Raw genomic sequence first — 23160 nt, forward strand, 5'->3', positions numbered from 1 at the left:
TAGTTAGAGCAGTCAGACTGTGGAATGCCGACCACAATAGGTAGTAATGGCAGACTGGATGATTTCCTAGATACACGTAACTTTGTGGGTTATAGTTAATTTAGTGACGAAATGTACAATTGGTGGAAGAAGGTTGAACTTGATGGACCTAGGTCTTTTTTGCAACCTATGTAATTATGTAAAATATCTTTTTATTTTGTGTTTCACACATTTTTTAACATCATTAAAAAAAAAATTTCTTTTTTTAATTGTTGGCTTGGCATATTATCCCCCATTACAGAGCAAATCTATCACATGAATGCATTGTAAAGCTCATCTCAATCTGATCTGGCTCCTTCCTGACACTAATTGGTCATATAATCGCTGGGATCAAAGTGTAATGGGATATTACGGCTTCCTAAATGGCATACATCCCTGACTTGAGGAAGAAATCAGTCCAATGTTGAAACATGTAGCCTTGTATTCTTTTAATAATTCCTGTTGATGACTTTACCTGCCTGTCATACTCTGCAACGCTCGTATCACCCCTTTTTTTCATTTAATTTATAAACTTTTTATTTGATCTGTATACATTGCTTTTTTCAGCAATGTATACAGCGATCATGTAATTTCTGCCTTCTTTACGGGGAGTTCTCCATTCCTGCTGCTGCACATCTCCATGCAGCTGCTGATTCTGCAAGGATGTTCCAAAACTAAATTGCAGAGTCATATGCAGACCTCACAGACAATTTTGGCGATCAGCAGGTTATTAATTATGTAATAATTGTTGGCTAAAGCAATCCCCCATAGTCATTTTGCTATGTAAAGATTACGTTGCATTTCGTGAGGAGAGTATCTGAAAAATTTGTTCAGCTATGGATGTATTTTTATACTTTTTCTTTTCTGTGCAGAATGATTTTGACAGATGCCAGCGGGAAAGAGCAGCTGCCAGAAACTCTATACTGGATCACTATGTCAAAATACTCCCAAGTGTGCAGCAAACTCTGGCAAGCGATAGGGCCAGACCCTATCCTTCTATTGTTTGGAAGAAAGGTAACTGAAAGTTTTAGCTTTCGGCTGTATGTAATATCTTATTAACTTTACCTTCATTAATTTTGAGGGGACAGATATTGGAATTGCTTTGGCATTTGCTGGAAATTCATAGTTTTCAAGTCAGATGAACTTGAGGTTACTTTGCTTACTTTCTATTACAGCTGTTTAAAAAACATTTAAAGGGATACTGTCACGTTTAATAATGGTATAAACCTGGCAATATAGCGTTAATCTGCAAGTTAGGCTGGGCAGGACTTAAAGGAGTTGTCCACTACTTTAACATTGATGCCCTATCCGTAGGATAGGGCATCAATGTATGATCGGCCAGGGTCCCCCACGCGGCATCCCCACCGATCAGCTGTTATCGGTGCAGCGGCCGCCGGCCGGAAGTCCTTGTCTGCGGTGCTTGGCTGTCTCTGTAGTGGCCGCCGCTTGTAACTGCACATCTCCTCCCATTCATCGGGAGGCCGATGTGCAGTTACAAGCGGCGGGCACTGCAGGTAGAGACTTCCGGCTGGCGACACCTGCCACCGACACCTATAACAGCCGATCGGCAGGGGTGCCGCGTGCGGGACCCCAGCCAATCATACATTGATGCTCTATCCTACGGATAGGGCATCAATGTTAAGTAGTGGATAACCCCTTTAAAGCTACTTTGTCCTGAAAGTGCAGCTTCTTAGAGAAAATGAACTATATTACTCCAGGGAGTCGCTGACTTTAAGCCATACAGACAGGTGTGCCAGGCCAGTCACAGCTCACAGCACTTTGACTGACATCTGGCTCTGCACTGATGCACATAAGTAATATAAAGCCTCAAATGTTCCACCCCTCGCTCCAGGTCTGATCTGAGCTCTGCAAGAAATGACCGATCAATACACCACATGGGTCTGTTAGGGGCACCGACGTGTGACGTACAAATAAAAACAATATGCATGTGTCAGAGATGACTAATGGAAGTACCAAATGTAAATGTATAATGTACAGGTAAGAGCAATGCGTATTCAGTGAAAATAAAGCGATATATAGAGGGACTGCGCATATGACCTTGATCTCCAGCTTGATAAATAGTATTCAGTTATGTGCAAAAGTTCTGCCCATAGACAAATGTGTAAATGCCAAGACAGGAACATTATGGATTGTCTGCCTATTAATACAAAAATGAATGCATAAAATAAACAAAAAAAGAAATGTTGTATCAACATATACTAGCACCAAAGGAGATGGTAAGGAAGAAATACTAGGCTGCAGCCAGAACCACGAGTCCTGTGTGACGGCCCGTAAATAGTAATAAATAGATGGTACTGTCGCACTGATTGGAGGTAGCAGAAAATAGAAAAGAGGCGCACGCAAAACAGATAATAATATCTATAATTTGTATTAAACAAATTTCACAATGGAAATTAACTTGGACAATAAAATAATATTCCTAAGGAGACAAGCTATATATGATATTTAGGCAAAGCGTTAATAAATATGATGTTTCTCTGTTTAAAGTCCATTTGCATGGTAAGAAATGCTGCTGCTATTGGAAACGTGCCTGCTATGCCGCTAAATAGCTCATAGTCTGTAAGAATGAATATACGGTGCTTAGTAAAAGCATACAGTCAGTAGGGCTGGTCCCTTGATTAGAGCCGTGAATTCCAGGTAAGTAAAGAGTGCGGGGTGTCAACTCCCCTGTACGTACTCCGAAGCCCACAGTTACCTGCTGTCAGGTCCTGGGCAATGCTGTAAAGCAGGGAGCTGTAATCTCCTAAGTGGTATGTAGAGCCAGGGCACTCCGTCCGGTAGCATCCCTGGTAACCACACGGGTGGAAGGAGCTGGTGACGTCATAGCTGCTGACTATGGTGTCCTATGAAGGCCAGAAAAGATGCTTCATTATTCATCATTCTTCAGATGATTTGTCCGTGTAGATGAAATGGTATTAAAGGAGTTTTCCAGGCTAAAAAAGAATTCTGCAGTCTGTGACTGCACACTGCCGAATTGTGATAAGTTTACAATGCGCACACTGCCACAATTTCCCTTTCAATTGGGTATTTATACAATTTGCATAGTTGCTGCCGGTTTGACCCTCTTCCACTACTATCAATGAAGTTGGCACATGACCACCCACTCTTGTTTCGAATATAGGAGAATTGGTAATTTGTGCTCATTGCACTCAGTCATGATTCGGCAGTCTTCAGTTACATGGTGACGGCAGACAGTTCTAGCGGGCAGCAGAGTTGTCACCTGATAACTGCCTGTAATGTCTGTAGGTTTGACTACTCTACCATTGTTGAATATTTTGGATATGTATTTGTATTTTAACACTAAGCAACAGTTTCTTGTTTATTATAGTGACAAGACCCACGCCTTTATCTACTGTTGCAAAACAGGCTCCCTCAGGGAGTGTGATTACCGAAGCTGACTTTATCCGTAACGTGCTGCTGAAAATAAAGGAAGTGTCTGCAGCTAGTGAGAGTAGAGACTTCTCTCCTTATAAAAGGTAAGAAATGTGCCTGGGCTTTCATTTGAGAATCCATTTATGGTACTCCCATTCCTACACAGTACTTAAGCTCTTCTATGTTTGAACAAATGTATCTTTTGTGGCACAGTGACATATTAAAATGCTTTTGGTAGGAGACCATTTCTGTAGAGTTCTGTAGCTGTAGTCAAGAGACTTGTCTTGTTCTGCTTAGTCATGTAAAACTCAAATGGTATAAATTAATAGAATAGTGAGACATTAAAGGGGTTGTCTGATATAGAAATATCATTCAAGTATGTTTCTCTTATGAAGTGCTCTTAGTCCCCTGACTGCAGCAGTCAGCCTGGACTGGACATGTAATGTGCTGGAAAGTGAGTATGCCTTTTTTTTTTTTTTTTTTAAATACATATTTTAAGTGCATACATGCATTGCAAATATATATTTTTCCAATACCGGACAACCCCTTTAACTGACTTGTTTAAAACAAAGGTTTTTTTTAAAGTGGTTGCCCATTAAAAGACTCCTTTATTGCTGGCCCCAGAGTGCTGCATAAATTAAAAAATTCTCTACTTCCTGGACCTGCATTGCTCATAGATTGTGTACTCCGCCAGTGTCTTGATAAACTATGTCTCATGACTCATGTAAGCCACTGATTGACTACAATCTTCATAATTACATCTTTGCAAAAAGTTTATTCGCCTCAGGATAGAAATGTGAAGGCTGCTGTCAGTCTGCAGCCACCGATTGACTGCGGCAGTCATGTGACCTCAGGAGACATGAAGATGAGTGTCCGTCCTGCTTCGTGTGTGCTCAAGTAGGATTCTACCCTAAATATTTATATAGCAACATTGATTCCATGGTGCTGTACATGAGAAGGGGTTACATGCAAAATACATATCACTTACAGTAAAGAAACTAACAATGATAGACTGGTACAGGAGGAAGAGGGCCCTGCCCTTGCGGGCTTACATTCTACAGGATGATGGGGAAGGAGGTTCGTGGGGTTGCAGTAGCTCTGGTGTTGGTGAGGTGGCAGCAAGCAAGGTCATGGCAGCCTGTAAGCTTTCTTGAAAAGATGGGTTTTCAGGTTCTGTCTGAAGGATCCGAATGTGATGGCTAATCGAACGTGTTGGGGCCAGATTTCCAGAGGATGGGGAATATTGGGGACAAGTCTTTTAGGCGATTGGGTGAAAAACTAATGAGTGTGGAGGAGAGAAGGTGGTCTTGGGAGGACTGGAGTTTACGTGAGGGAAGATATCGGGATATTAGTTTGGAGATGTACGGAGGAGAAAGGTTATGGATGCCTTTGTAGGTCAGTGTTAGTAGAAGTTTGAACTGGATATGCTGGGGAATTGGGAACCAGTAAAAGGACTTGCAAAGAGGGGAAGCAGAAGAGTAGTGAGGAGAGAGATAAACTAGTCAGGCAGCAGAGTTAAGGATGGACTGGAGAGGTACAAGAGTGTTATCAGGTAGGCCACAGAGGAGGATGTTGCAGTAGTTGAGGCGGGCGATGATGGGGTATGCACAAGCATGTAGTAGATTGAGGGTTTAGGAAAGGACAGATTCTGGAAATATTTTTAAGCTGGAGGCGACAGGAGGTGGCGAGAGCTTGGATGTGCTGTTTGAAGGATAGGGCAGATTCAAGGGTTACTCCGAGGCAGCGGATTTCCGGTACGGGGGAAAGCGTGATGTAGTTTATTACTACAGATAGATCAGGTGGGGAAAATATGTGAGATGGAGGAAAGATAATGAGTTCAGATTTATCCACATTAAGCTTGAAGCGAGAGGAGGAGGATATGGCAAATAGATACTCAGGGATTCTGGACAGCAGAGGTAGATCTGAGCGTCGTCGGCGTGCAGATGGTACTGCAAGCCATAGGAATTTGAGTTGTCTCCAGCCAAGGGTATAGATGGAGAAGAGTAGGGGTCCTAGGACAGAGCCTTGAGGGACTTCAACAGAGTGAGGGCCGGATGAGGAGGTAGAGTGGGAGATTCTAAATGTGTGGTTGGAAAGGTATGAGGAGAGGGCAAGGTCTTTGATGCCAAAGGAAGAGAGGATTTGTAGTAGATGGCAGTGGTCAACTGTGTCGAAGGCAGATGACAAATCAAGGAGGGGTATTGATAATTGTCTGTTAGCTTTGGTATAAGTAAGCTAGTGATTTTGGTCAGGGCCGTTTCAGTGGAATGGTGAGGACAGAAGCCAGATTGTAGGTCGTCGAAGAGAGTTAGATGAGAGGAAAGTTCAGCGTGAACTACTGTTCAAGGAGTTTGGAGGCGAATGGGAGCCGCAATATGGAGCGATAGCTGGACTTAGCAGTTGGGTCGAACAATGTTTATTTGAGGATAGACGTGATTGTGGCATGTTTGAAAGCAGAGGGGAAGGTAGCAGATGTTAGTGATAGGTTGAAGAGATGGGTTAGGGATGGAATAAGTGTGGTGGTGAGGTTGGGGAGGAGGTGGAATGCGATGGGGTGAAGTGCACAAGTAGTGAGGTGTGATTTGGAGAGGAGATGAGGAAGTTCACCTTCATTGATGATCGAGAGGGTGGTTATGGAGTAAGGGCATTAGTCTGGTATACAAAGGAGTTTGTGGTGGTCGAACAATAAAGACTTGCCTTGTTTGGTCAATCTTATTTTTGCAGTGTGTGGCAAAGTCCTCAGCAGCGATTAGGGAGGTCGGAGGGGACAGTGCTGGGCGGAGGAGGGGAGTTAAGTGTTGAATAACTGTTTGGGTTTGTAGAATAAGGAAGATACAAGGGATGTAAAGTGGGCTGTTTAGCAGAGGTGAGGGCTGATTTGAGTGCGAGTGTTGCGTGTTTGAATGCAGTGAAGTCATCTTTCGAATGTGTTTTCCTCCAACACCGCTCCGCAACCTTGGACACTTGCCGAAGCTTTTTAGTGAGGTTATTGTGTCAGGGTTTTCTTTTGATTTGTCGCACTCTGCCATGCACGACTAGGGCGGCTGCGACAATAGCTGATGTGAGAGTGGCATTGTAGAAAGCAGTGGTTCTGACTGTGTCGTGGAGTGAAGATATGGATGCTAGTGGTAGAATAGAGTCAGTGTTTGAGTGTCTAGATGTGCGAGGTTTCTGCAGGTTATGGTTGCTGGACATGGCTGACAGGTGAAGAGGACAGGGATGAGAACGTGAGTAGATGGTGGCCAGATAAGGGGAGAGGGGAGGTTGTGAGGTTAGATAGGGAGCAGAGTCGAGTGAAGATGAGGTCTAGTGTGTGTCCGTCTGTGTGGGTGGCTCAGGAGGACCAAGTCCAAAAGATGAAGTAAGCGACAGGAGTTTGGAGACTGCTGACTGGCGGGTGTCGGTGGGGATGTTGAAGTTACCCATGATGATGGTGGGAATGTCAGCAGAGAAAAAGTGAAGAAGCCAGGTGGAGAATTGTTCAATAAAGGCAGTGGCAGGGCCGGGAGGTCGGTATATGACGGCCACTTGGAGGTTGGAAAGAGTAGATGCGGACAGTGTGGACTTTAAAAGAAGGGAGGTTTAGGGACTGTAGAGGTGATATTGGGTTGAAGGTCCAGTTGGTAGAAAGAAGACCCACTCCTCCACCATGCCTGTTACCAGGGTGAGGAGTATGGGTGAAGTGGAGGCCGCTGTAGCACAGCGCAGCAGGAGAGGCAGTGTTCGGAGGGTGTCAGCCCAGGAAGGATAGATTGCGAGAGTTAGAGGTCATGAATCACATGGAGCTTATTGTAGACAGAGCAGGCATTCCAGAGTGCTCCAGAGAGGGTGAGCAGGGGGGTGGACGTCGGGACGGGTTTAATGTAGGAGAGATTGCGGAAGTTCATATTAGGTAGGCAGCGATATGAGGGGGCATAAGAGGGAGGTAGCAGCTGTGTGGGGGTCCAGGATTGGGAGATATGTTTCCAGCAGTGAGGACAAGCAGAGAGCAAGAAAACAGGTGAAAGGAAAGAGGCCGGCTTGTTTTATGTTTTAGTAGGCGAGATCTGAGGTTGAGGAGCAGGTCTGCAGATGAGGTCAGGTGGGGAGGTACGAGGGATTGAGAGATTATTTGGATAGAGGATGCTGGGATTTGGGGATAGCAAAGGAGTGAGGATTAGTGGAACAAAAACTGTAAGGGTATATACAAGCATGGTGGTAGAGTAAGTGTGGGGGAAAAAGAAAAGCGAAGTACATTTAGTGAATAGTGTTACAAAGAACTTGGCACTCCAGGGTAAATGCTGATGAACAATACTTTTTATTTAGAAAAGCAATCTCCTCTGTAAAAAAAAAAAATAAATTAAAAAAAAAAAAAATTGACACTTCAGTCTAAAATTAGACATTTATCAATACTGAAAGATACAAAAGAAAACAAAATAATCAAAAATTTAACAAATGAGGCATAACAAGTATAAGTATATACCTGGTATGCATGAGATACAAAGAAATGTAAGAACATAATTCCCAATTGGCTTTGGGATACGGTAGAATAATAATTAAAAAGTACATTACTATTACATACTATCGCCTAGTGGTAGCTCAGTAGACTATTAAATAGGGAGGCAGAGTATTTTAATAGCATGGTAGGGTATAAATCCCATAAATTATAGTGTATCATGTACAGTGGGTACAGAAAGTATTCAGACCCCTTTACATTTTTCACTGTTTCATTGCAGCAATTTGGTAAATTCTAAAGTTAATTTTTTTTCTCATTAAAGTACGCTCTGCACAACCTCTTGACTGAAAAAAAATAGAAATGTAGAAATTTTTGCAAATTTATTAAAGAAAAGTTGAAATATCACGTGGTGATAAGTATTCAGACCCTTTGCTCATTTAAGTCACACTCCTTGTGATCCTCCTTGAGATGGTTCTATTCCTTAATTGGAGTCCAGCTGTGTTTAATTAAACTGATAGGACTTGATTTGGAAAGGCACACGCCTGTCTATATAAGACCTCACAGCTCACAGTGCATGTCAGACCAAATGAGAATCATGAGCTCAAAGGAACTACCCAAGGAGCTCAAAGACAGAATTGTGGCAAGTCACAGATCTGGCCAAGGTTACAAAAGAATTTCTGCATTACTCAAGGTTCCTAAGAGTACAGTGGTTTCCATAATCCTTAAATGGAAGAAGTTTGGGACCACCAGAAGTCTTCCTAGACCTGGCCGTCCAGCCAAACTGAGCAATCGTGGGAGAAGAGCCATGGTGAGAGAGGTAAAGAATAACCCCAAGATCACTGTGGCTGAGCTCCAGAGATGCAGTAGGAAGATGGGAGAAAGTTCCACAAAGTCCACTATCACTGCAGCCCTCCACCAGTCGGGCCTTTATGGCAGAGTGGCCCGACGGAAGCCTCTCCTCAGTGCAAGACATAGGAAAGCCCGCATAGTTTGCTCAAAAACACATGAAAGACTCCCAGGCTATGAGAAATAAGATTCTCTGGTCTGATGAGATGAAGAGAGAACTTTTTGGTGATAATTCTAAGCGGTACGTGTGGAGAAAACCAGGCATTGCTCATCACCTGCCTAATACAATCCCAACAGTGAAACATGGTGGTGGCAGCATCATGCTATGGGGGTGTTTTTCAGCTGCAGGGACAGGATGACTGGTTGCAATTAAAGGAAACATTAATGCGGCCAAGTACAGAGAGATCCTGGATGAAAACCTCTTCCATAGTGCTCTGGACCTCAGACTTGGCCGCAGGTTCACCTTCCAACAAGACAATGACCGTAAGAACACAGCTAAAATAACAAAGGAGTGGCTTCAGAACAATTCTGTGACCATTCTTGACTGGCCGAACCAGAGCCCTGACCTAAACCCAATTGAGCATCTCTGGAGAGACCTGAAAATGGCTGTCCACCAACGTTCACCATCCAAGCTGACGGAACTGGAGAGGATCTGCAAGGAAGAATGGCAGAGGATCCCCAAATACAGGTGTGAAAACTTGTTGCATCATTCCCAAGAAGACTTATGGCTGTACTAGCTCAAAAGAATGCTTCTACTTAATACTGAGCAAAGGGTCTGAATACTTATGACCATGAGATATTTCATTTTTTCTTTAATAAATATGCAAAAATTTCTACATTTGTTTTTTTTTCAGTCAAGATGGGGTGTTGAGTGTACTTTAATGAGAAAAAAATGAACTTTTTAGAATTTACCAAATTGCTGCAATGAAACAAAGTGAAAAATTTAAAGGGGTCTGAATACTTTCCGTACCCACTGTAGATTAATGTTTTTGTAGCTTGCTATGAGCTATGCCAGTCACATCATCCAGCAACAGAGCGTATATAGAACAACCAGAATTGCCAGAAACACATGAATCAAAGAATAAGTTGAAATCGCATCTGAATATCATCCTCTGAGAAACAAAATAACGGAAACTCCCTTGATCTGGTCTTTGTACGGCTTTGTTCAATCCCCTACCTAGATAACTCCCCTCTTCCCCTGTCTGATCATAAGTCTCTCCTTCACGCTCACAAATCCTTGCCCACCCCAGCACACTCCTACCTATCACACATTCAGAAATTTACAAGCCATTAACCTTCATAGACTCCCTTCACTCATCACTGTTCCCAATCTCCTCTTTTTCCTGTCCTTATCTGGCTGTAAATCACTACAATGACACTCTCAGAAGCACCCTGGAACAAGTAGCGCCCCTCTCCCTCAGAACCTCTAAACACAAAATAAAACAGCCCTGGCTGACACCGCAAACATGATTTCTCCAGCGATGCTCTAGGAGTGCCGAACGCCTATGGAGGAAAACTCGCACACTAGAAAACTTTATCCACTATGAATTTGTTAAAAACCTGTAACTCTTCACGTTGCCAAACAGACATACTTCACCACCCTGATCTCTTCACTATCCAACAACCCAAAAAAACTCTTCGACACCTTTCACTCCCTCCTCAGCCCTAAAGTGCTGGCCCCTATCACGGACATTTGTGCTGAGGACCTGGCCTCCTACTTCACAGAGAACATTCATCAGGAAATCAGCTCCCAGCCACCATGTTCAGTGACTCCCATCCCTCCCCACATCTCCTCTGGATCACTCTCCACATTTGACCCAGTCACAGAAGTAGTCTCCAGGCTCCTCTCTTCTTCTCATGCCAGTCCATGCACCCTATTCTCTCACACCTACTCCAGTCTCTCTCTTCAGTCATCACTACTCTCCTAACTAAAATCTTCAACCTCTCCCTCTCATCTGGTAACTTCCCCTCCTCCTTCAAACATGTCATCATTACTCCATTATTAAAAGAGCCCTCTCTTGACCCTTCCTGCACAAACTACTACAGACCAGTCTGCAATCTCCCCTTTATCTCTAAACTCTTGGAGCGCCAGGTCTACTCCCGCCTTACCCTTTACCTCTCCATTCACTCTCTTCTAGACCCATCACAGACCGGCTTCTGCCCTCTACATTCTACAGAAACTGCACTCCTCAAAGTAACCAATGACCTTCTGACAGCAAAACGTAACGGTGACTAATCTCTGCTCATTCTTCTTGACTTTTCTGCAGCTTTTGACACCGTTGACCACCACCTCCTCTCTATGCTCCACTCAATTGGCTTAAAAAACACTGCTTTCTCCTGGTTCTCCTTTTATCTATCTGACCGCTCTTTGTGTATCATTTGCTGGCTCCACTTCTCCCCCCCCCCCTTCCTCTTTCTTTTTGGGTTCCTCAGGGTTCAGTCCTTGGCCCACTTCTCTTCTCTCTCTACACTGCCCCAATTGGAAAGACCATCAGCAAATTTGGCTTTCAGTAACATCTTTATCCTGATGACACACAACTATACACCTCATCCCCCGACTTTACCCCCACTGTACTACAGAATACCAGTGACTGTCTGTCCACAGTTTCCAACATCATGTCCGCTCTTTATCTGAAACTCAACCTTTCTAAAACTGAACAACTTCTGCTCCCACCGTTTACTCACCTCCCTAAATCTGACATATCCCTCTCCGTGTGTGGCACCACAATGACGCCGAGCCAGCAGACGCGCTGTCTGGGCGTTGTGTTTGACACCAATCTTTCTTTCACCTTCCATATACAATTTCTTGCCCGGTCTAGTCGCTTGCACCTGAAGAACATCTTTAGAATCCGCCCCTTTCTCTCCTTGGAAACCACAAAAACCCTCACTTTTGCCCTGATCCATTCCCGCCTTGACTACTGTAATTCTCTATTAATTGGCCTCCCCCCTCACTCAACTTTCCCCTCTCCAGTCCATCCTTAATGCTGCAGCCAGGGTCATCTATCTGGCTAATCGTTACTCAGATTCTTCTGCTCTATGCCAGTCATTGCACTGGCTGCCTATACATTATAGGATCCAATTTAAATTGCTTATTCTCACCTGCAAAGCTCTACACAGTGCAGCACCCCCTACATCTCCTCCCTCATTTCTGTTTATCAGCCTACCCATTCTCTACGCTCCGCAAGCGACTATCATCCGCACTAATCCATACGTCCCACTCCCGGCTCCAAGACTTCTCCCAAGCTGCACCTATTCTTTGGAATGCTCTACCCCAAGAAATTAGGACGAGCCACAACTTACCCAGTTTTAGGTGCTCCCTAAAAACACACCTGTTTAGGGTGGCCTATCTCGTTCCCTAATCGGTGTTTTTATATTTTTATAGCCCATTCATTATTTCTCCAAACATAAGTCTCCACCGAACCCAAAAGCACTACAGATACTGGCTGGTGACGAGCTCATGCAGCCTTTATCTATCCCTCATCCCCTCAAGATGGCTGGGCGATTATTGTAAATAGGCCCCTGTCCTTTGTGTCACCCCCACCTCATTGTAGATTGTAAGCTCTTACGAGCAGGGTCATTATTATTTTTGCTTTAATTATTGTATTATCTTTAACCATGTTACTTATGACTGTTGTGTGTGAACCTCTGAATTGTAAAGCGCTGCGGAATAGGTTGGTGCTCTATAAGTAAAGATTATTATTATTTTACTAGATTGCAGGACTGAGAGAAAAGACATAGCACAAGGTCTGTGACAACAGCGCTGAGGAATGGCATAACTTTCAGTGCGTAGAGCGCAAAGTGTTATCTGCTGCTTTATCTAGAAAGCTGATAATGTGGGCCGCGCCATGTTTAAGGCGTGTGACCTCTAATGACATGTGACGTTGCTCCAGCACAACACGTGTCGCCTTAATGGAGCATTAGGTGGAGATCATGTGACCAGAGGTGACATATCACTATGTCTCAAGTGGTCACTTAAGAAGATGGCCCCCTGCAGTGAGATCCTCCCACAGGAGAGAATGGAGAATATTTTCCTGGCGTGTGTATGTGAATATGGATATGTGGAATGAGTTGTGTAGGGGAAGCAATGAAAAAATAGAATGCCAAGGTAAAGAAAATAAAGCCGAGAAAATACCAGAAGGTAAAAGAAAGGGAGTAGAAAAATAAAGTAGAGCGTAAATAAAATAAGGAAATAATAAAATAGAAAAAAAAATATTTTTTTCCTTTTGTGCAGCACCATTCTGGGACCATTTAATAGTGGGTTGTCCATTTATGAAAAAACTCTTTAATTACTTTTCCATTCCATAACCCTATTAGAGATCGAAATATCTGAATGTGATTTTTCTGCTCTTCAGTTTGACAGATGAAAGCCCAAGTCCAGTTTCTCAAGATGCCAAAATGGAAATACATGATGCTTTTGTTGGTAAACCAATATTGAAAACTAGAAGAGACTCCGGGTTAGTGGTACATTTTTTTTCCATGCTGCTGCCTACTGTGCTTTTGGATTGGTTTGTACACACAGAAGGGCTCCCCGTCCGTAATGAGTTATGTCCTGTGTGGACCAACCTTGTTAATTGTTACAGCATTTTCTTTTATCATGTGTAATTGTGATGCCTTTTATAAACCTAGTTGTTTGTATGTTACAGGCTGTTGGACTCTCTCGTCCACCCTGTCCTTTCAGAACCCTCCTTTGGCACAGATTTTGCAAATGTCAGTTACAAAACACCTTGCAGATCTTTCCTGCTGACTTCCAGCCCTGTCCAATCAAGTCTTCTCAAATCTACACAGTTAAAAAACCTTTCCAAAGCATCGGAGTTTAACTTGCTGCAGACTCCTCTGGTGGTAAAGGTAAGGGTTCAGCATCATACATTTTTAGTTTGTTTAGCAAAGGATTGAGATGCATCGCATAATAGCTTTATGCTCTACTTCATTAATTACTTGGGCTTTGAGTCCTAACAATTGTTCTACGGTCTGTTCGTTTGTTGATGATGATCATCAAATCTTATTGTAGTAACGTTTTTTTGTGTGTGTTTCTCTCTAGAAGGCAAAAGCCTTGATGGCAAGCACAAGGGCTTCTGACTATATTGCACGCACTCCCCAATCTATTCTGAGGTCCAGTACACACACAACTCCTTTGGCCTCTCCTTCAGTTTCCCCTGGAAGATCAATTACACCTCCTTTACGGTCCAGAGAACCAAAAATCTCTTTTATGGAGCAAATTAGCAAGAAATTTAGTAAAGGGGTAAGTCTCGCATTATGCATAGTGGTCTGATTTGATGTGGGCATGCTTAACGTAAGTATATTACACTGTTTTTAACATTTATAAATTGAGCACCTTTTTATGTCATGTTAAAAAAAAATTGTGTTAGTTAACACCTTAAATAGTTTTCCTCTAGTTCTTTTTTTGTCACATCATTTTTTTTAAATACTAAGCAATATTTTACTAACAGATTTTGTCAACTGAGCAAGAAGAGCCCACAATTTCTCCTGTTCTGAAGTCTGGTCAACATACTATGTGGGCAGAAAGAGTGGCTATGCTTACCGAAAATGATGCTAATACAGACAATGATGAAATGGATGAATCTTCATCTGGAATTCAAGATGGAAGCCCAAGCAAAATGGAGGCTAGCAAAGACGCAAGCAATGTGTCTGCAAGGTCTAACCAGACAACACTAGAGTATCATGATGCTCCAACACCTGAGGACAAGGTGGTTTCAACAACTGTGAATTCTTCAGGTAGTGAACAGCAGCCACATGCTGAGCTGGACAGTGTGCTAGTAACTGGAGATGTCCACCACCCAATTGTGGAAGCCCTGGAGACATCAGAGAAAGGTATGTCACATCCATGATGTCCTGTGTGTGCTCATGTTTGCTTGCAGATAGAGCAGCGCATAAGATACTCACACACCATTGTATAGAGGCGGCAGAGATTGGCATGTGGCTTTGGAGGAAATCTTTACCATAATTAGCAATTTAATTATATCTCCTCTGCTACATTTATGCCTATGAGGTTGTTCATATCAAGGTGTGAGACCCGCAGATAACTTGTGCATTATGGTCTGCGCTCAGACCAAGTTTCAAGAACCTCTGCATGAGCATTAAATAAGACTAAGAATTAATTTAGAGTCCCCCTCTTTTTTTTTTTTGTGCACGAAAAAAGACAGACTACATCAGTTTGTTTCAATTCTCATCCATTTTCTCAATGTGATTATTTACACCTTCTGTTTTGGCATTCAATTTTCTTGTATGCTAAAGTGAAAGAAATTAAGCTTCCCTACCCATTCCATCAAATTGTAAAAAAAAACAGCTAGCACATGGATCCGAGGGTTCGCTTTTATTTTGTATGGATCCATTTAGGGGACGAATTTGATGTACAAATTAGATCAGAAGCAGACATGTTTCTATTCGTATATTTGTCTTAAATTTTTTTTGCAGGCAATCGGTCCACAAAAAAATTGATGTCAGCATGCTCATAGACTACAATGGGTGTTATGCATACTCACGGTCAGAGCGGCTGCATCACTAGATGAGGCGCGGCCTCGCTGCATACAAGTGTATGAAGCAAGGCTACGCCCACTGGCCAGCTGCGTCACTAGATGAGGCGCGGCTTCGCTGCATACAAGTGTATGAAGCAAGGCTGCGCCCACTGGACAGCTGCGTCGCTAGACGAGGCGCGGCCTCGCTCCATACAAGTGTATGAAGCAAGGCTGCGCCCACTGGACAGCTGCGTCACTAGACGAGGCGCGGCCTCGCTGCATACAAGTGTATGAAGCAAGGCTGCGCCCACTGGACAGCTGCGTCACTAGACGAGGCGCGGCCTCGCTCCATACAAGTGTATGAGGCAAGGCTGTGCCCACTGGACAGCTGCGTCACTAGACGAGGCGCGGCCTCGCTGCATACAAGTGTATGAAGCAAGGCTGCGCCCACTGGACAGCTGCGTCACTAGACGAGGCGCGGCCTCGCTCCATACAAGTGTATGAGGCAAGGCTGCGCCCACTGGACATCTGCGTCACTAGACGAGGCGCGGCTTCGCTCCATACAAGTGTATGGAGCGAGGCTGCACCCACTAGACGAGCTCTGGCCAGGAGTATGTTTAACGCATATGAAACCACCATTCATACGAGCCCGCCACACTGACTGCAGACTTGTCATTTTGGACCGGAGAACCCCTTTAATGTTCTGAATTATACTTTTTTTGTATTATTTATTTCAGAAAATATAAATACCGATATTTTTGTGCACGAAAGAGAAGCAGAAGTGCTACGGAACTTATCGCTTGATCAAGAACCTGTTCCACTAGTTGACAGGTAACAGTGAATTATATCATCTTCCCCACTATTCCCAAGCCAAGTACCCCAAGGGAAGTGTTATCTCAGCCTGCGGTACCCCTAACACAGGCTGAGAAGCCATGTGCTACTAGAATTCTAATTCTGTTTGTGGAAATTTGTTATGAACATATTGTAGAGAGGTTTTCCCTTAACTGCAAAACCCACGTATTATATGCAGCATTTTTCCTGCCAACACATCAGGATTTGCAGCAGAATTTTCTGCTGCAAATCCTGAACGTGTGCACATACCCTAATTCCTGCTTGAAATGTATGAATAAATTAAGCAAAGGAATGGCACAAGAGAGATGCTATTATTTACTAAAATGGACAGACCAAGAAAGCCAAGTTCTCCTCTGTAGCTCTTTCACTGCCAGATGTTTCAGACCATTTTCACACTTCTGGCGTTGCTTTTTAAACTAAATGATAAAATAGTATAGTATCCAGATAAATTCTAAATTACATATATACCAGCTTAAAATGTTGTGTTAAAGTCCCTATATGATCAAAGGTAAGATTTAGACACTTCCTGAAACATAATGTTCAAGATATGCATTACACGAATGCTGCTCCACAACTATTGCATGTAGGTATGATAGAGCATCCTTGGCAGTAAAAGGGTTAATGTACATCGAGAACATTATCCCCTTTCAACGAACTTTTGCCTATAGGCTCAATTCTGAGTTAAAAAAAAATAACCATGCTTTACTTTCCCTCCCCAGGTCCAGCTCTGTGTCTCCAGTGACGTCACATTGACAGCGCTTTAGGTAATCACGGAGTTCAGCAGCTCAGCCCCGGCTGGCGGCACGAGACACTGAGCTTGTTGATTAGTTGTAGTGCTTTCAGTGTGACGTTACCACTGCAGACTGTCAACGGAGACTAAGAGCAGCAGCAGACACAGCATTGGACCCAAAGAGGCAAAGTAGAGCTGTTTTGTTGAAAGGGGACCCCTTTTAAAGAGATCAAACTATCAGGCAATTGCTAGTAACAGATTCCTTCCAGCAGGTCTCCACACTTGCCAGAATCACTCAACATACAGTAGGACGTGGGTAGTGGGACTCATCTACTGGGCATGTGTTTCCACTGCACACATTAGGTAATCTTTAGTGATGAGCACAAGTGCTCGGGTACGTACCCAGTATCGCTGGTGAAATGGTCGCAACCCTGTGCCCGCATGTTTCACGACTGTTACACAGCCACAAAATAAGCAGGGATTGCCTCATATACACAGGCAATCCCTGCATGTTTTGTTGCTGTTTAACAGCTGCGAAACATGGGGGCACGGGGACGCAAGCATTTCACTCTCGCACCCGCGATACTGGGTACGTACCCAGGGCAAACTCTAGTAATGAGCATGCTCGCTCATCACTAGTAGTCTTTTTAATAAAGGAAGTACAAGAGCCTCAGGTGGCACCATAGCAAGTATGAAATGGCAATATCTAGACACAAAAGTATTATTTTACATCACTTTAAAAGAATAGAAAAATGTAATATTTCTAGAATACATGACAAGCATACTTCTGATTACTGGACCGTTCATTTCAATGGGATTTTTCCAGAGCTGTCAGCCGTTGTCAGGTTTTAGTTGCTTTTGATGGCAAACGAACATAGTAATTACGTCTTGGTCAATATATTCATATTACAAAGCTTGTGGACTTCTTTTTATCAGGGCTTATTGTTCTTGTGACCTCTTATATGTCATCTATTATACAGTGTTATAGTTCCAGTGGAAAACCACACACAGCCCAGTGAAATACAGCCGCAGTCAGACTCATCCAGCAGGGGCTCGTCTTGTAAGTACTGAATCCCATTGTGAAAGACAGTGGGAATGGTGCAACTGCAATGTACAGTATTGTTTTCTAGAACACATCACTGTGTAGTGTAATGGCCATCTCAAAGAAAAAAATGCTGTCTAACGTTCCTTTTTTTTATATTGGTCAGCAAGATTTAGAATTTTTTTTTTTTTTGCACAAAAATTGTGATTTTAACTTTATTTTCACCGGGGCTGTGGAGTCTAAGTCGGTATAAAATGGACAGACTCCAATTCTTAAAATATATAATAAATTGGGTACAGTAGTTCAATGCAGTTTGTGGGGAATATTTTTTCATAAGAATTTGGGAAAGTTGTGAAATGTCCTATCCCTGATCTAAGGGTCTAGGACTTTTAGCTGAGATGAATCTGTGCTACAGTAAATTTATCACTTAAACATGAGCCAGGTTGTCTGTGTCATGGAAATTGAGGAGTCAGAGGTTTGGCTTTCCGACTCCACAGCCCTAGTTTTCACGCCAGTTTTGGCAAGCTCTGGCAATCTGTGCGTAACTGGGACAGAAGTGCGGCTATGCCCACTCATTTAATTTACGTCCAGTTGCGGCATACCATATGCCACAAATCTTACTTCAGTCACTTTTAAGACCTGCGCCTCTTAATGAATCAGAAGCCTCCTACTCCACCCTGCCTCCTCATCAAGACCATTGTGAACTCTGGGTCCGTAGTTTAAAAGTACGGCTGGGTACTATGGGGAGACTCCGGACTCGTCGGGTTCATCCCCTGGCTGGCTTTTTGATACTGGTCATGTTTGCAGAGAGACATAACTAGCTGCAATTGCGCAGTCAGTTTGGATTAATGCTGCCTACACCCCGGGCAACATGAATCAATGACAGGTTCCCTTTTAAGTCTACTAACCAATAAAAACAACTATTTTAGAATTATTGATAGTTTATCTTTATTAATACAAATATACAGCAAACAATATAGGATAAAAAGGTAACTGCAGAGACTGATGTAGATGGCAATTGTGTACCACATTTTTTGTGCTTCTCAAATACACTCATCAACTAAAACAACAATCTGCTTTCATAAATGGCCCACATGCAAGTATCCTCAGTCTACATAATCCAGCGCGACCATGCATCGCTACATTCCTAACTTCTAAGGGATGGACGAAAGGCCAAATGGGAGACCTTAAGGAGCCTGATAATCCCAGGGTGTTGGGAAACTAAGTGTGAAGAAAAAAATACACAATACAAAAAAATAAAATAAAAAAACAGCAATTTTTTTTGGTTTGTCCAAGTACTATGCATAGTGAAAAAGTGTGAAACCAATAAAAATTGCTAATAAAGAGAAGTATAAAAAATAAATAATAAAGGTAAAATAAATAAAAGAAAAAACGAAAAAAATAAATAGAAGTGCTAAACAATGAACAAAATAATGAATAACTAAATTTTTTTATTTATATAGCGCCAACATATTCTGCAGTGCTTTACATTTCAGACAATTTACAGACCTTATCGGCACTGTCCCTGTTGGGGCTCACAATCTACATCCCTATCAGTATGTCTATGGAGTGTGGGAGGAAACCAGAGGAAACCCATGCAAACACAGGGAGAACATACAAACTCCTTGCAAATGTTGTCCTCGGTGGGATTTGAACCCAAGACCACTGAACCACTGAGCCACCGTGCTGCCCCTGCACACTTACCTATATCAAGACACTGCATGCATGCAACTACTCACATATGTCTACATACATACAGTTGAAACCAGAAGTTTACATACACTATATAAAAGACACACATGCTTATTTTTCTCAATATCTGACATGAAATCAGAATGAAGCTTTCCCTTTTTTTGGTCAATTAGGATTACCATTATTTTTAATATTTGCCAAATGCCAAAATAATGAGAGAGAATGTTTTAAGGCATTTTTATTACTTATTGCAAAGTCAAAAGTTGGCTGGACATTCCCATCTTGTTTGAACTCGCATATAATTGTTTGTACAGATGAACAAGGCACCTTCAGGTATCTTGAAATTGTACCCAAGGATGAGCCAGACTTGTGCAAGTCCACAGTTCTCTTCCTGATATCTTGGCTGATTTCTTTAGACTTTCCCATGATGCTACACAAAGAAGCAGTGTGTTTCAGTTGTGCATTAAAATACTTCCACAGATGTGTCTCTAACTCAGATGTTGCCAAAAAAACTATCAGAAGCTTCCAAACACATGACTTCATCATATGGGCAGTCCAGAATTGTTTAAGGCATAGTAATCTTAGTGTATGTAATCTTTTGTCTTTGCAGTAATTAATAAGAACGCCTTAAAAACATTCACACTCTCATTATTCTGACACTTGGCAAATATTAAAAATTATGGTAATCCTAATTGGCCTAAAACGGTAAATGTTTGTTCTGATTTCATGTCCGATATTGAGAAAAACATGCATATGTGTCTTTATATATAGTGTATGTAAACTTCTGGTTTCAGCTGTACATATACACGTGCGCAGAAAAAAAAGAATGATTTAATCCAAAATGAAAATGTTTGGGTTTTTTTCCCCACATATTACGAGAGCTTACTTCTCAAGAGTAGAATTGAATCTTTAATGTCCGTTATTGTTCAAGGAACATTTAAGGCTACTTTTTAATTAGATGTGCAACAAAAGTACATTTGAATGGTGTGTTTGTTAACCCCTTTAAAGCCCATGACTTACTTAAGAGCCTGACCCTTATTAGTACGTCATCGCGATCGGGCGCGCACACAGGCTGTCCGGGCGCGATCGCCGCCGGGTGTCAGCTGATTATCACAGCTGACACCCGGTTCTATGTGCAGGGAGTGGTCCCGCACCGCTCCCGACACATTAACCCCCACAATGCTGCGATCGAAGTCGATCGCAGCATTGCGGTGGCTAAGGGGAGGTGATCGCAATACTCACCTCCTCTTCCGGCCTCCAGCGCTGTCTGCCGCGGCTTCCCGGGTGTTGCCATGATGACCCGATGTCGTCATGACGACCCGATGTCGTCATGACAACATCCGGGTCACTAGACAGCAGGAAGACTGTTTGGTCATGCGCAGTGCATGACCAAACAATCTTCTCACTGTGCAGCGCTGACTGCCTGCATGGCATAGGGATGGTGCTCCATCCCTATGCTATGCAGGCGATCAGAATAAAAAAAGTGAAAGTCCCAGAGTGGGACAAAGTAAAGTGAAAAAAACTTTCAGAAAGTGAAAAAAAAAATTGAAACAATATTTTAAAAAAAATAATCCACCAAAAATAAAAATATAATGTACCCATCAATAAATATTATGGAAAAAAGAAACAAACAATAAAAGTACACATATTTGGTATCGCCACGTCCGTAACGACCTGACCTATAAAATTGTCTCACTAGTTAACCCCTTCAGTGAACACGGTAAAAAAAAAGCAAAAAACCATGCTTTATCATACCGCCAAACAAAAAATGGAATAACACGCGATTAAAAATATAAATAAAAATGGTACCGCTGAAAACGTCATCTTGTCCCACAAGAGACAAGCCGCCATACAGCGCCATCATCCGAAAAATCTAAAAGTTATAGCTCTCAGAATAAAGCGTTGCAAAAAAATATTTTTTTTTATAAAATAGCTTTTATTGTGTAAAAGCGCCAAAACATAGAAAAACAATATAAATGTGGTACCGCTGTAAACGTACTGACCCGAAGTATAAAGCTACCTTATCAATTTTACCACACGCGGAGTAGAATAAAAATTTTTTAAAAAAAAAAAACAATTCCTGAATTGTTATGTTTGTTCTGCCTCCCAAAAGCTGGAATAGAAAGCGATCAAATAATGTCACGTGCCTGAAAATGGCACCAATAAAAAAACGTCAACTCATCCCGCAAATAGCAAGCAGTCACATGACTGCCGACCAAAATATGGAAAAATTATAGCTCTCAAAATATGGCGATGCAAAAACTAGATTTTACAAAATGCGTCTTTTAGTGTGTGACAGCTGTCAATCAAAAAAACCCGATATCATTCTGGTATCTCTGTAGTCGCACCGACCCGAAGAATAAAGTCGTCTAATCACTTATACCGCACTAGGAACGGCGTGAAAAATAAACGCTAGGGCTGGGGTTGGGGTTAGGGTTGTGCTAATGTTAGGGTTGGTTTTTTTTTTTCAAAAGAAAAAAAAAAAATGACGATATGGCAACTAGTGTTGAACGCAAGTGGTCGCTACTTGAGTTTGCATTGGGTGCTCAGGTATGCATTGAGTATCGCGAGTGCTCGAGTCTCCGCCCCACATACTTCGTGGCCAAAAAAACCTCGTGGGGATTGCCTGCCATGCACGAGCGATCCCAGCATGTTTTTTTGGGGGTGTCTAATAACCGTGAAACATGCGGGCAGGGACTCGAGCATTTCACTTGAGCACCCGTGATACATGGTGCATACCTGAGTACCCGATGCAAACTCAAGCAGCGAGCACTTGCGCTCAAGGCTAATGACAACTTATTCAATATGATGACCTAATGTCATCAAATTCTGTCTCGTACCTCTGGGTTCAAAATGTTCGCTATACCCCTTGATAAAATCCTTGAGGGGTGTAGTTTCCAAAATGGGGTCACTTGTGGGGGGTTTCAACTATTTAGGCACATCAGGGGCTCTCCAAACGCGACATGGTGTCCGCTCTCGATTCCAGCCGATTTTGCGTTCAAAAAGTCACACAGTGCTCCTTCCCTTCTGAACTCTGCCGTGCGCCCAAACACTGTATTTTCCCCACATATGGGGTATTGGCGTACTCAGGAGAAATTGCACAAAAGTTTTTGGGGTCCATTTTCTCCTCTTACCCTTGTGAAAATAAAAAAATTGGGGCTAAAACATCTTTTTTGTGGAAAAAGTTTGATTTTTTTTTTTTTTTTTCATGGCTCCATGTTATAAACTTCTGTAAATGACTTGGGGGTTCAAGGTGCTCACCACACATCTAGATAAGTTCCCTGAGGGGTCTAGTTTCCAAAATGGTGTCACTTGTGGGGGGGTTTCCACTATTTAGGCACAGCAGGGGCACATCCGCTAATTATTCAAGCAAATTTTACAATCAAAAAGTCAAATGGCGCTCCTTCCCTTCCGAACCCTGCCGCTCGCCCAAACAGTGGTTTTCCCCCACATATGGGGTATCTGCTAACTCAGGAGAAATTGCACAACAAACTGCATAGTGCAATTTCTTCTGTTACCCTTATGAAAATGCAAAAATGGGGGCTGAAAAACATTTTTGTGGGAAAAATGTGAAAATTTTATTTTTACGGCTCAATGTTATAAACTTCTGTGAAGCACCTGGGGGTTTAAGGTGCTCACCACACATCTATATAAGTTCCCCGAGGGGTCTAGTTTCCAA

At 42.6% G+C, this 23160-nt stretch overlaps 1 protein-coding gene across 1 annotated transcript in view; it reads left to right on the top strand.

Annotated features, from left to right (window-relative positions):
* LOC141257818 (protein ELYS-like) overlaps window positions 1-23160 on the top strand; it is a 113365-nt gene that overhangs the window by 69644 nt on the left and 20561 nt on the right. Inside the window, exons 24-31 of the mRNA XM_073672828.1 lie at window positions 891-1032; window positions 3368-3515; window positions 13045-13146; window positions 13336-13537; window positions 13731-13931; window positions 14140-14521; window positions 15903-15996; window positions 17728-17807. Coding sequence (XP_073528929.1) covers window positions 891-1032; window positions 3368-3515; window positions 13045-13146; window positions 13336-13537; window positions 13731-13931; window positions 14140-14521; window positions 15903-15996; window positions 17728-17807 — 1351 coding nt within the window. The remainder of the gene's footprint in view (window positions 1-890; window positions 1033-3367; window positions 3516-13044; window positions 13147-13335; window positions 13538-13730; window positions 13932-14139; window positions 14522-15902; window positions 15997-17727; window positions 17808-23160) is intronic.

The sequence above is a fragment of the Phyllobates terribilis genome, unplaced genomic scaffold (assembly GCF_046119375.1).
Source record: "Phyllobates terribilis strain yellow unplaced genomic scaffold, ASM4611937v1 Scaffold_3__8_contigs__length_932513732, whole genome shotgun sequence".
Taxonomy (NCBI): Eukaryota; Metazoa; Chordata; class Amphibia; order Anura; family Dendrobatidae; genus Phyllobates; species Phyllobates terribilis.